General features: G+C 42.2%; 1 protein-coding gene across 1 annotated transcript; it reads left to right on the forward strand.

The window, feature by feature from the left end:
• The first annotated feature begins 723 nt into the window (after positions 1–723).
• On the forward strand, positions 724–9,618 carry LOC121339112 (glutathione S-transferase 3). The gene is made up of 7 exons (XM_041410655.1): positions 724–821; positions 3,115–3,221; positions 5,013–5,064; positions 5,806–5,938; positions 7,072–7,213; positions 8,204–8,335; positions 8,870–9,618. The coding sequence occupies exons 2-7, from the start codon at positions 3,135–3,137 to the stop codon at positions 9,011–9,013; spliced, it is 690 nt and encodes a 229-aa protein (XP_041266589.1). The 5' UTR covers positions 724–821; positions 3,115–3,134; the 3' UTR covers positions 9,014–9,618.
• Positions 9,619–14,419: the final 4,801 nt, after the last annotated feature.

Consider the following 14,419-nt stretch of genomic DNA (forward strand, 5'->3'; position numbering starts at 1 on the left):
TTTGGGGTGGGGTGGTGCGTGTGACATGAGCAGCTCACGGATTTGTACGTGAGTGGGGATTTGAAGAAGTGATAAGGGGAAATAAAAGCAGTTTACATACACACAAAACAATGGCAAACTGCCCCATGCAGCGCCTCACTTGGATGTGTCTGCAGTCTTGGAAGCTTGACTACCCTACGTTCTCCTACAAATGGACCTTGAGCTTGTTTGGAGGTTCTAGCAGGGGAGCGCAGCTACCGTATACCCTTGACCGATGAACGGTACCGTCTCTATCGGGGAGGTCGTCCTCTTCGACCGAGCGCGCAGCTTCGGGAGGGACGCACATGGAGCGTTGAGGGAGGAAGGGGACACCCGCCTAGCCAGCCAGATCAGCCGAATCAACCCTGGCGATCAATGGGGTGACAGATGTCGCAGCCAGATCGCCCTCACATCCAGACAATTCGTGCTCCCAAGAAGGTATTTATAGCTCAACATGGGTGGTTCCCTTGAAGTCATGGTTTGTGGAAACAGCTGAAAACCCAGGGACACAGCGCACGGAAGCAACACTTTGCAGCCACAAAACTACCCGAGAGAAACCGGTTCTTAACCCGGTTAAAAATTTTAGCGAAATTCTCTGTGGTGAGCTGCCTTTCCAGAAGGCTTTGCGAAACTTGCAAATTTACGGCTTCCCATTGGCGGCTGCTCCGCTCGTCGCCGTCCCGTGGCCTGGGCGGGGAGGGCTGCAGGCGGGGCCGGCGGCGGTGGCAGGCGGGGCCGGCGGGAGTGCTCAGTGTTGGGGCGTCGTGTGCTCGCTCGGCATCCCCGCTTGACCCTCCGTGTGTGTGAGTAATGCGGGCCCTTGGGATTTCTCTCTTTCTGTTTCCCCCGCCCAGCGGTGCCTGTGGTCGCTTGGCTCGGGTGAGGCAGGGAGCCGGGAGTCTGTGGCGGGCTCAGGCCTCAGCCGTGGGTCCGCTCCCGGTCACGGGCTCGCCGTGTCACGGCACGGACCGCTCGTCATCTCGGGCCTGCCAGGGCCTTGTCCCCGGGAGGAGTGGGAGCTGATGGCCCCGGGGCTGCTGCCTGTCACACGCTGAGCACGGGAGCACCCCGGGTTGGTGCTGCGGGTGCAGAGTGGCAGCGCTGTTGGGCTGCTGAATGCAGGCAGGGAAAATCGGGCCCTAGAGCCCTGGATCTGCGGGGCTGCTCCCCTGGCCCGCTTCACCGATGTTCTTCTGGTCCGTGTTCTCCTTGCGTGCATGAGTCTTCATAAATCACAGTAAGGGAGCAGATTTTTCACAAAGTCCGTTTTCCAGCTGAGGTGTCAGGCTGAGGGGAATGGACAACAACCTACCAGTAATTGCGTCTCCTGGCTGCAAATTGCCATTTTACCCCTTTCCGATGAAGGGCAGAGAAGGGACAAGCTCTTTGCCCATCACCAAGGTGTTCTTTCCATCAGATTTTAGTTCACAGGTTGGACTTTCTTATATGGCGTAGCAGGCTCAGTCCTAGGAACCTGAACCTAGAATGCTACAGCTCATTTCAAAGTTTGTATTTAAAAATATATTAAAGTATTATAAAAGAAGCACCCACCATGCCTTTACCTTCCTTTTTCCTGTGCTGCGTTGAGGTGTGCTGGGCATCAGTGACTTGCTTATGTCCTGTGACCTGTTCACTGGCCTGCTAAGAGCAGGTCTCCAGAAGTGGCACTGAGGCAGAGTGCCTCTTCTGTTTATTTGGTTTTTTTAAACTACAAGTTAAAAATCACCTTTGGCTTTTTTCTTTTTTCTCTGTGAACGTAACTGTATTACAAGTAGCTCCTGTTTAATTTTGTTCTTTTGTGTGGTTCACAGTTATACTTTTCTAATTCACTGCTCTATTTATCAGTGGTAGAGATAGCACTTGGCAATGTTTTAGTTCCCTGTCACTTACCTGAGAGCAATTGGAGGCCCCTGAGCAGGCAGGGGTGGAATAGCCTGGCTTGTTTGAATTCCCATGACCTGATGCAGTCTCCTATTTTGTGTTCTCTTTTCATGTCTGTTGGCTAACAAGCAGATCACTTTGTGCATGCCCAAGGTCTTTTTTTCCCTCTGCTTATGAAGGAGCTCTTGGAACATTGGAAACTGGAGGTTATTGTTCACATGCCAAGAGCCTCTTTTCCAGAATTACTTGAACTGTGGATTGAAGTGACAATAAATCACCTTACAGAGGGAAAACAGCTCTCAGTTGCAGCAAGGACTTGCTTTATAAAGGAGTTCTGCATGTGAAATGCCAGTATGATTAAATGTGATTGCTCTCTTGGCTTATGGCTCTACAGCGGAATCCAGTTCCTGCTGAGGCCTAAACAGTAGTCTATTCAAAAAAAAAAACAATTAATAGCCTCATTTATGAAGTCATTAAAGAACCAAAATGCTGCTTGCAAAGCAGCATTGGATCATCTGAAAAGTCCACAAAGTTTTGCATAGCAACAGGGTTTATTAATAGAAAGAAATGTGACCTCTAGAAGGACAAGTAGTGCAACACTCTGAAACTCTGTATTTTTATCTGGATTATTACAGAAGAAACAGGCCATTCTTCTGAAGTTTCTACTGATCCTGGATCAAGTATTGTGATATTTTTGAAGTTTCTACTGATTGCTGGATCACCACAGCTAGGAAAAAAAATTGAGAGGCTTAAAAGTACATTCCCATGCTTCACCCAAACATGTGGAATTAATGTTTAGATACTTAGATTCCCTGATACAAGGTCTGCCAGTTTTGGAAACTCAGTTTACTGCCTCTTCTCTCTGATCAACACTTGGCTTTTAGTGGTGTCTGTGTAACTTCAGTGCTAAAACTTCTACTTTCTGAAAGTTTTAAGGTTTTTCTTTGTGGTGTTTTTTAAATTTTTTTCTGTTACTTCCTACTTAGCAACTTGATGCTTATTTTTTCCTGAATTTCAGGGGGATGAAAAGTCTATGAAATAGTTTGACTTGACTGTGCAGCAAGAAAAGCAAATCAGTTTAGACTGAAACTTTGCTAAAATATTTCATCAAATATTAACTTAAATTTTTGTTGTGTGATTGACCTGTAAACCATTATTCCAGCTGCCATCAGGTTTTTGTATAATTATTAACTTACTATCTCTTATAACTCTTAGGTAACAGAAAGTTTGAAGTCATGTCCACAAAACCAAAACTTTACTACTTTGATGGAAGAGGCAAGATGGAATCGATTCGTTGGTTGTTGGCTGCAGCTGGGGTCGAGGTTTGTTTTAGAGTTTTTAACTTCTAGCTGCACATTGGTAAGCTTGTCTTTGAGGCAGATCACATGTTATTAGTCAAAAAAGAGAAGGCATCCCAAGATGCAATAGTAAATGAATGTTGGCTATTCAGTGTAATTAAATACTTTTACTTCAGGCACACAAAAGCATGGCTTCATGTTGCATGTTTTCTGAGCAGTGACACTGTAAGCAGGAACACTTGCTTAACACAAGAATGTGTAATCTTTAATTAAGCACTTGATTACTGAGCCAGACCTGCTGAGCTGAAAGATGTGTTCCTCCCATAACAAGTGTTATCTCTGCCCAGTAGAACAGCAATTAATTTTCTTTAGTCTTCCTGTTTTCAGTTCAATGCTCACAGAGATTTTTGTTTTATATTTCACTCCACTGGCTGCATCCTTCATAATAAGCTGTAAGCTTTCATCATTTAGATGAAACTTAGCAGGGTGAAGTGAACCAATTGAACCACTTGTGTAGGGAAATTAGAAATCTCTAAGTACTTGGGTAAAATGGAGAAGGAAGATACCACTTTAATTATTTTCTAATGGTATATAATTTACTTATTCATTTGCTGGCCATCTTGGTGGTAAAGTGGTAATACAGTTTCAGGATACAAAGGACTAGTATTTGCTCTGAGTGCCCTCTTTTACACAATAAGCTGTTACAGTACATTCAGTTACTTGTGTACTGAGCCACAGAATACAAGTTTTTTAAAAAGACCACCCATCTTTTTTTGAAGGCCTTGCAGAAGACAGAACTGTCTGCTTCCCTCCATCATTTGTTCCTATGTTTTAAGTCCCTCTCTCTTCTTTTTTCAAGTTTAAAAAAAAGCTGTTGATAAGTACCAATTACTACATGTTTTTCCATGGAATATTTCTCAGCTTCTCATCAGTAGAAACCTGGGTTCTAAATTTTAGACTGTGATCATACTTGCTATGGTTGAACATTGGCAGTGTGTTAATGTGCCTGATCTTCTGGGGTTTCTCTAGTATAGCAAATCTTAATTACTGAGTGGCACAGATGTTATGAGAGAGGCTGACTGAGCAAGGCATTTAGGGATTGGTAACATCAACCATTTTCTAGTCTCCGTGTTGTGCACTGATCACAGACATGTATGGCACATGCAAACACACACACACGTAGATGTCTAACTTTGGTGTCTTAATCTTGAACTCAGTTTCTCCATAAGGAACACTCATTGGACCAGCCATCCTCAACCATATTGAGTGCAACTACATCCATCTGATCACCAGCAATTCTGTATCTTTCTGTTTCTCATCTTGTGAATGTTTAATCTTCGGGTGTCTGAAACGTGCATCTGTATCAAACTTCCTGCAGGGCTTGCTACTTGCACACTATTTTGTAAAAGCTTTGTTTTAACTTCTGAAGAATTTGTTCCTGTCTAGCTCCCAAATCAAAATACCACACAGTAGATTTTTTTCCACATTCCAGAAAGCATCTTAAGGACAGCCTAGACTGTATTGTTGTTTGTTACACATTGCATTGCCTGTTTAATACCAAAGAAACCATCCTCACTCCAGTTCTTATTGCCTGTTCTTCTGCTAGGGTTGCTCTTAGCAGCATTTATCAAGTGTGATAGCCCAGGAGATACTGCCAGCACTTCTGTCCTTGGTGTGTTCTCCCTTAGAGCCATATCTGAAATGAAAAGAACCATGATGTATATTCTTTTCCTTTTATGGTGCTTTAAAAGTTTATCTCTTCTAGAAATGTGGAAAGATTCTTATTTCCTCTTCTTCCTCATTCTCTTTTGTCAGTTTGAAGAAGAGTTTTTGGAAACCCGAGACCAGTATGAGAAACTCCTGCAAGGTGAGTCCACGTGAAACCTCAAGAAAAGTGAAACCAGACTTAGAGAAGATGCAGGAAGTCTTTGAAGACTTTATGTGTCTTCCTTTCCACACAGAAGAGTAAAACTGAGAGCTCTGAGCAGCTGCAGAGGCTGATTTTTTCCACATGTGGACAGATGAAATTGCAGACTGAGTATCTTTCCAACCTGGAGGGTTTGCCAGGCCTCTGGATTCTTCTGTTCTCCGTTTGTCTATGCATCCCACCTGGTCCCACAAACTTAATCAAGGGCTTCAGTAACCAGAAAAATATGTATCCCAAAATTTCATGTTATGTCCTGATATATCCTAAAGATTGATCATAAGAGAGAAATCTGTGAATCTAATGTTTGCTTCAAATACTGTTTGAATAATGGAACAGAATTTTTTTTTACATTGTTTGGAAGCAGACACTTTTTACTCAGTTGAGATGTTTAGTGTGATTGTCTCCACTGCATTTTAATTTCACTTCAAAAGCTGCTGTACACAGTCCTGACTAAAACTTCAGTGAATATTTTTTAAAGAAAGGATGGTAACCCACAATAATTGTATCTTTCAATTTAATTTGTCTGCACCGCTGTAATTTATTTTTTGCATGGAAGAACTCCATTTTAATACAATGGCTATCCACAGCAAGCTCATCATAAAAGCAGTGTTCCTCTGAAGACAGCGAGAAACATGACACAGAGTTATTACATCACCGAATAATGTGTGTCTGTCCTTTTAGGTGGATCCCTGCTGTTTCAGCAGGTGCCCATGGTGGAGATGGATGGGATGAGGATGGTGCAGACCAGAGCCATCCTCAGCTACATTGCAGCAAAGTACAACCTCTATGGGAAGGACCTGAAGGAGAGAGCCTTGTATGTAACAGTATTACTCTTCTTGAATTTACTGTAGTAGTTCGGATGCATCTACAATTAACTGCATAGTTGCACACACACCTGTGCACAGTCATCTGTGGGCCTCAGTGATTCACAACTTGCACTGAGCTTAAGAAGCCACAGTTAGATGCAAGCCAACTGGTTTTTTCTAACTCAGTTACTTTTCACATAAAAATATTTGAGTCATGGTTTTATCCTGCCTTACTGAAAGATTAATACAGCCTGACACAGGTATTCGAGAGGTGACTGGCATGTAGATGCTGAACTACTTTTGTAACCAGAAAACTCTGGAAAGAAATGGTTCGTTTCTAACTTTTGGCTGCAAAATGAGAGCTGTCATTGACATTATCTGTGGTTGCATGATGTCCCACTGCACTGTAAACAGTGCGTGGTTTAGATCTTTGAGAGCTGGGGAGAGAACAGCTTAAAAACTATTGGTTTCATATGAAATAAAATACATATGAAATTACATCTTGATGTTGTGTCTGTGAAGAAAAAAAAGAATGATGGGGCTGACCCAGTATATAGCATTTTAAATATCCATCTACAGTACAAAACCTGCTCTGATAGCTCTGGGAAAGGGACAATCCTAAGAACTGCTGTATTGATAATTTAGCTGGATGAAGCACTTGGTATGCTACAGACTTCCAACCCCATTATTTATCTATTTGGCACTACTTGGACTTTGGATGAAATTCTGACGGTGGGATACATCCAGACAATTAAGTCAGTTGGGAATGACTCCTTGTGGTGCTGTGTGTTTCTTTGGTGATTGTGAAGTGATCTGTAACACCAAAGTTATACACTTAATCTCTGTGCAATCCTGTTTAAGCCAGCACAGTGAAACAAGTAAAGAGCCAAAATCACTACAAGACTCCCACTGTGACCTATTTTTTTAATTGCAGAAATAATTTCCATGAGAGGGTGTGTTTGAGATTGCTTAAAAAATCATTTGTCAGATCACACTGCAGCCTGGAAAGGAGTAGGCAGGGGGGAAGGCACCATGACAGGGGGATGGGATATTCAATGTTTACTATCCTAAAACAAATATAAGGTAATTCCGCTTTGGAAGGTGCCTTCTATTTAAGGTTTTTGTTTGCTTTGGTTTTAAGGATTGATATGTATGTTGGAGGAACTGATGACCTTATGGGCTTCATTTTGATGTTCCCTTTCTTATCAGCAGAGGATAAAGAGAAACAACGTGCCTTAATAGTTCAAAAGGCGACAAGCAGGTATTTCCCAGTGTATGAAAAGGTATGGAGGAGGATCATTTTCTTCCCTGATTCTGGAGGGATAACAATGGGAACACTGGGTATTTCACCACAACCAGAAACAGAAATGTCAGTGCAGTACTCTACACCAGAACATCCATTTTGTCTGTTGGCTGGAGGGGATTCAGAGCAGTATCAGGTCTGTTGGGGTGGGTCAACCCAAGAGACTTCAATGTATTTTCTTCCCCATGTCCAGGTGAGGAAGGAAGTGATAGAGCAGCTTTGATGGACTTCTGGTACCCAGGCAGGGCCAACCCCACCACAGTAATTTGCATTGCAGAAGCAGTGCTAATTGTCTTCGTTGTTTAACATTTCAAATACATCCCAATTGGGTTTTTGTAAACACAGTAATATACAGCTATCACTGCTGACTTCTAGCCTTACTGGAATCTTGCTGTTTCTGTAACTGATAATTTGAGAGATAGGACCCAAGAGGCACTCTCAATGGAAATTAATATGCATGGACAGGATGATCTAGCAGGAATAGCTCCTCTCCATTTTAAACACTAAAGAGAAAACAGTTTTTCACTTTGCAAGGTCTCCTGTAGGTGGTTGCCAGGGTGCATTCTGCCCTATATTCCACTTGTTGCATCTTAGCCCTAATGCTTTAGGCTGATCACCTCTCTTTTATACTCTGTTTTCTCATTGAAGCTGTAAAAGTGTATAGAAAAAATCCAGATAAATTAGACTTGAAAGATGTGAATACCAAGAAGGTATCTAACCCTATAGTCTAGTACACAAGGTTACCTAGAGCTGTAGGAAGAAAGGATTAGTAAGAAAAACGCTGGGATTCTAGATTTCAGCTGTAAAATGATCTGGGACTGCTGTTATATCCCCTGTTCCTCCTGTTAGCTGCATGGGAGAGAAGGATGAAAAGGAGACAATAGTGTTGTCAAAGAAGGTGTGCCTATGAATTTTGAAAACATGAACCTCAGCTGGCTATCCAACCTGTTTTCATCTATGACATTTCTAGATTTTGAAAGACCATGGGCAGGACTTCCTTGTTGGCAACAATTTTAGCTGGGCGGATGTTCATCTTCTTGAAGCCATTTTAATGGTAGAAGAGAAGAAGTCAGATGTGCTCTCAGGCTTTCCTCAGTTACAGGTACCTTGCACTAACGAGACGCTCATATGGCTATAAATGTGATAAATTACATTTCAAAGTCTGTTCTATGTAAATAATTCCACAAACATTTGTTACTTTTTCATTGTAGTCTTGCTTTTCCTGCTTTAGGAAGAGCCTTTTAAGATGTTTCATCTAGAGAAACTTATTTTCTGGAGTAACCCCTGTACACATCTGAAGAAATGCACCCTCCCTTTTTTTGACTCTCACCAGTTCTGTGATACTGCTAAGTGGAATATATTTTCTGGATCACAAGAACAACCTGAGTGATGTACATATTAGAAACCACAGATAACTGAACACTTCATCCCATATCAATACAAGACAGTGGCTCATTTGTTACTGTGGAAAATAAAAGGATTTAAGTGAGTGGGAGTAAAATTCATCCACACTTGAAACCATATTTCTCTCCACATACAGCTTGTTAAAGGATGTTACACAAATCAGTAAAATAGGGTTTTTTCTTGTGTTATTTTCTGTTCTTTAAATACCATGTATTTACTGTTTTCCTTTTAGGCATTTAAAGCAAGGATAAGCAACATCCCCGCCATCAAGAAATTTCTTGAGCCGGGAAGCCAGAGGAAACCTGTTCCTGATGATAAATATGTAGAGACTGTCAGGAGAGTTCTCCGCATGTATTATGATATAAAAGCAAATTAGTTTGCCTGGCTGCAGGCTGTAAGGGAACTGCCAGATTGCACATGTCCAATTACGCTGCGAAGGAAGGCGAACGGGTGTTCCAGAGGTGTTTCAATGGGCAATCACACAAAATACAGCAGGCAGGTGTCTTTTATAACACTTCAATACTAGCCTGTTTTCTCCTTAATTCATCTCAAGATTTTTTCTGGTAATTTTAAGCAGCTGACGTGGCAGCAACCACACCATCTTCCTAGAGATTGTGGAAGAGCAGAAAAGAGAAATGTGAGTTGCTGACTGATAGCTTCAGTGTGTCGTGCTGTTTCTGAGGACATTTTTCTAGATCCAGATCAGATTTTTATATGCTGATTGCTTCCAATGTAGGCCCTTATTCTTCTTTAATATCACTGTTGGCAAATGAAACAAGTGGTTTTTAAAGAAAGTAGGAGTGAGGTCTTTCTCCTGCCAGTTCTGCTGGACATCAGTGACTTGTCTAAATGTCAACACTGTGCCTTTATAACTAAACTGCACTTTTATTACTGAATTAGGAAATAAACAGACTGCCAAATGATGTTTTTGTTTAACTGCTCTATCTAGAGGACAAATCAAATAAACTTTTTATATAGTCACATTGTCCTGTTGTCTTGTGAATGAAAGCTGGGGCTTGCAAACATAATTTTTACTTTTCCTGGAGGATAAATTATTTTTATTTGATATGAGGAGGATCATGGAAAGATATGAGGATGCCTCATGGAAAGATATACTTTGTTTGTGCTTATAAACAAGAGCTTTTTATTTGATATGAGGAGGATCATTGTTAAACCACATGCCTCATGGAAAGATATACTTTGTTTGTGCTTATAAACAAGAGAATGGAGATGTGAAGGAGAGGTAGTAAACCATCACACAAACCTGATATAGCTCCTATCTAGTACCAATCAAACTCAAAATGTTTCTTTTCCTCTTTTTTTAAATTATATGGTTTCCACAGACAGCTAGACAAAGGAATTTAAAATTGTTTTAATCACTTCAAAAAATGGCACTTAGGTTATGAAAAGTTGCTCTGCAGGATGTTACCTTGGTGATTCATATTTGTTATTTATAGTTCTACATTAATGACATGGCTTACAAGAAAAGACTTGTCCTTAATCTCTAATGGCCCTGGTTTATTCCTGTGTTAGCTGGGTTGAGAAATAACATGCTGCTTGACCTGGGATCTAGTAAGTACACTCATCTGATATCTGAACAAATTCCCCACTTGAGAGCTCGTCAGACGCCCCAGCTTCAGCACGATTGAAGTTTTCAGTGCTACAAACACTTTCCCCTCACTGCCAGGCATACAAAATTTGTATTGACCTACAGTAATTTATCAGCTAATGTAATGTCAATTGCAATTACAGTTCAGTCTTTGGTTTAATGTCAGATTAGTTCATTAGAAAAGTTTGGAAAACACTGTAGTTGTTGATCATAATTCCTTTGCTAAGTGAACTTTTTCTCCACAAACTGAGGAAAGTTGCTGTGTAATGCTGTTCAGGAGTTCCACAAGCAAAGATGCAGCAGATGCCTCTGCCAGTACTTTTTGGTGATTAGCCTAACAGCTGATGGCTATTCCTATTAGTAAATAGAGTGCTACAACAGCAATGAATGTGAGCAGAAGAACAACTAGCACTGAAGCCTGTATGTGTTTGGGACAGGGTTAACTTGAGCATAGCTCAAGAGTGGTTATGTGGACTGACTGAATGTCATTTAAACAGCATTCGGTGCACTCTCAAAGCACATTTTCCAGTTTAATTTCATCCAGAAAGAATCCAGTTTGTACACTCCAAGATCACACTATGATGGGAGCCAAAGCACAGTTAAGAAATTAATTTTTAAAACACCCTCCTGTTCCAGACCACTAATGTAGACATACCCTGTAAGGCTCCAGGTCTGGCCCAGGTGATGATTCATTTCCTGGTATTTCAGTAAATTGTTGATAAGAACTTAAAATTTTGTTTATTTTTACTTCTCTTCTTGGTTTGTTGTGAAATTAAAAATACCTAAAAGTGTTTGTGCATCGTGAGGACTTCTCCATACAAAATTACAGCCATGTTTGCTTATGCAAGGCTACACAGTGCTGTGGGTTAACTCTGTCTGATAACCTCCTTATTTTGATATTCCCATGCAGGTTTGTCAATTTACTTTCTAATCTTATGTCAACAGCAGCAGGTTTGCAAACTGTTAGTGTGATCTTCCATATTCTGGGCAAACTAGGGATGAAATCAGCTTAAATTTAAGTCTTTTACAGAATACCTTTTTTTTACTGAGCAACCTTGAGTCCTGGTAAGCATTCTTGCAGTAATTATTTAGGGTGTAAGCTGACTTCAGTAATGCTTTTATAACACATTAGAGCTCTTCAGTTCTATTACCAGCCTTCAAGACTGTGGTAAACAAGTAAAATGTAGATGTTTGTTGCTGTTTCTCCTATGTGTCTCAGTGTTGCCAGCCCAATAATTCCTGGCTAAATATTACTGCCAGCCCAATAATTCCTGGCTAAATATTACTTAACTCACAGTAACCTCAAGATTTGTTTCACTCTTACCTGTCACAAATCACTTAGGTGTTAGATAGGCAGTTTTGATTTGTTCTCCAAGAAGGACCAGGCATTTTCTTCAGCTCTTGCTCTGGTAAGACCTATTTATGTACAAATCAGCCTGAGCATCATTCTGATAGCCAAGTAAATTATGCTTGGTGGAGGTAAGGGTTGTGATCCTATACAACTATTTTTGGTTTAAAACACTCCACCAATGGAATGACAAGTTCATTTCCATTGAAAACACTGGGATAATTCTCACTGATTTACTAGCAAGTACAGGATATTTGGTTTAGTACAAGTTATGGTTTCTGATGACTGTATGGGATCTTTACTTCTGCTTACATTGTGCTTCCCGATGTTTTGATAGATTGCAGTTAATTCCAGTGGAACTCTACTATTTGTTTAAGCCCATCTGAAAGTGCAAAAGAAGCATCAGCTTTTCATAGGAATTTTTCAAGTCTCCTGCATGCTTCTTGTGGCACTTCTCACCTGAGTATAGCAACACTAACCAAAAAAAAAAAAAAAAAAAAGAGCAAAACTAGCCAGGTGGACTGACTGGAGGATTCCTAACGCTGCTTCTAGCAAGCACTTAGCAGATATTCCTGTTTAGTGTCACTTGCCAATTGCCACCACATGCAAAATAGACTTGATTTGGGGAAAATTTCTTTATTACCAATTAATATAGTTGGTGAGAAACAAAAACTTGAACACCTTCCTCCCACATCTTTTCTTCCCCGACTCAACCTCTCTCCTTTGTTCCAGACTCCTCTGCCTTCTCCCCTCCTTCCCTTCGTGCATTCGCACGCACTGTCTCCACTCTTTCCCTGGCACTCTGCCGTGCAGCGTCTGGCCGCGTTACACTCATTCCCCACTCCCGGCCCGGCCGTGGCCCAGCCGCGCCCTGCGGGGGCCGGTTGGATCCGGCTGGATCCGGCCGGAACCGGCCGTGTCCGGCTGGAGCAGCCCCGGCCTCCCCTCACGGAGCCGCCGCTGGAACCAATGCCCCGTACGGCCGTGCCTGCTTTAAAAAGCTGGTCCCTCAGCGGGTTTCCAAGCGGTTCGCGGGGATCACTGGGACCTGCTGGTGCTGGCCACACCTTTGAGTTCCAAGAGGGCAGAGTTCGCGTTCCAGAGGCGCGCGTGGACACCAGGGCGCCTGGACACTGCGGGTGCAGAGAGGTTCCCAGGCAGCTGCACTCGGAACCCAGCCTTGCTCTTAGGAAAGGCTATTTGATTTGCTGCTGGGGAAAAAATTTGAGTAGTAGGCGTGTCCTCGGATTCCCTTTCGGGGACTCGGGAGCTCTGGGCATGGAATTAGCCTGACATTACTTTTCCTGCCCCCAGGTGGGGCCCTGCGCTTTTCGCAGGGGCCCTCGGTGGGCTCTGGCTGGAGCGAGGCGATGCATCCCGGAGCCATCCTCAGCCACAGAGCCCCAAAAGTACACCCGCCGCGGGAAGGACCTGAGGGACAGAGCCTGCTGCAGCAGCTTCAAACCTTTAAGCATCAGATGCTCGGTTTTAACAAGTGACTACTTTTGGAGTCAGTGGCATGAGAATGCAATTTATCTGTAAGGCATGGTTGACCTCTGAGCGCCTAAGTGGAAGCGTGTCTTGCAAGCCGCAAGCCATCTGCCCTCTGCAGAGGACAGAGAAAATGATATATATGCACATTTCCAGCAGCTCCTTCCAGGCTTTGTTTCAGTGTTGTTGGAATTTCTCATGTTGCAGCCTGTGCCTGTTGTCTGCTCCACTTTCACTATGGCCCTCTGAGGAGAGGTCCTGGCCCTCTGCAACTACATATTAGGTAGGTGAAGAGAGAAACCAGATCCTTGGCACTTCACTATTTCATGTTTTTATCAAAGGGCTAAAAGAAAAATTAGCACATTTCATAGTATATAAAGTGATAATGGGTAGGAAAGTTGAAACTCAGTGATCTGAATCAGTATTCCATACATACATACATAGGAATTAATAAACCAGGGGCATTTAGTCTAGTTAAATGCATTTTGCCTAAATTCCCACTGATGTGAGAAGCAGGAACTCAGAAGAGGAGGAGCTGAAGAACACGGTGGATAATCAGCCATATGCCAGCTCCCAGTGTGCCACTGACATCTGAAAATGCTAATGTGACCTTGGTGTATAGTGGAATTTTCAAATAGCATCATTGTGTGTCTGACTCTGACATCTCTGACCCAAGAGCTACCTAGCTGTAGGCATCACTTAATGCAGAACAGGGGACAATTTTCTAGTTATGCTGCAGATTTGTGTTGCTTACCCTACAAGCACTACTTTTCATTTCAGACCAATTTCAACACTGCAGCTCTACCATTTAATCTCACACCTGGAAATGGCATCCAAAAGAAGATGGAATGGAATGTTAGGCTTTCTGGCAAGAGAGAGGGAGCTTCACCTCATCATTCAGCCTCAGATGCCAGAGCTCAGTACATACCACCCCAGCCCTGTCAGCCTACTTGGATACACATTAGTTCAAGCAGAGAATATCCTTCCAGTTGCTTTCTCAAGGACATAGTTATCTTATTTAACTCTTGCTATTATTCAGCAGACAGTTTTGCTGCAGAACATTACTCAAGGGGTGATCTGGGAGACAACTCTTCTGGATTTCTTTGAAAACCTGATTTGAACAATTATTTCAGAAAGGGTTGCACAGAGACAGCTTTGAAATAAGCAGTGCAACTCTCATACTTTTCAGAGCATCTTGTTGTTCTGTGTTCTCCCAAAGTATGCCCACACAACAAAACAGAGCTGTGACAGGAGTGTTTGTGTCTTAATTAAACAGGCACACTATTTTTCTAGTGCCATGGTGCTGTTTTGCTAATAGTAACAGTTGCTAAAAT

This window comes from Onychostruthus taczanowskii, unplaced genomic scaffold, assembly GCF_017590055.1.
Source record: "Onychostruthus taczanowskii isolate IOZ18803 unplaced genomic scaffold, ASM1759005v1 scaffold33, whole genome shotgun sequence".
Lineage (NCBI taxonomy): Eukaryota > Metazoa > Chordata > Aves > Passeriformes > Passeridae > Onychostruthus > Onychostruthus taczanowskii.

Coding starts and splice junctions, on each gene's coding strand:
- LOC121339112 (XM_041410655.1), top strand. CDS start 3,135: ATGTCCACAAAACCAAAACTTTACTACTTTGATGGAAGAGGCAAGATG. Junction 5,065..5,805: donor GTATGAGAAACTCCTGCAAG/GTGAGTCCACGT, acceptor CTGTCCTTTTAG/GTGGATCCCTGCTGTTTCAG. Junction 7,214..8,203: donor ATTTCCCAGTGTATGAAAAG/GTATGGAGGAGG, acceptor TGACATTTCTAG/ATTTTGAAAGACCATGGGCA.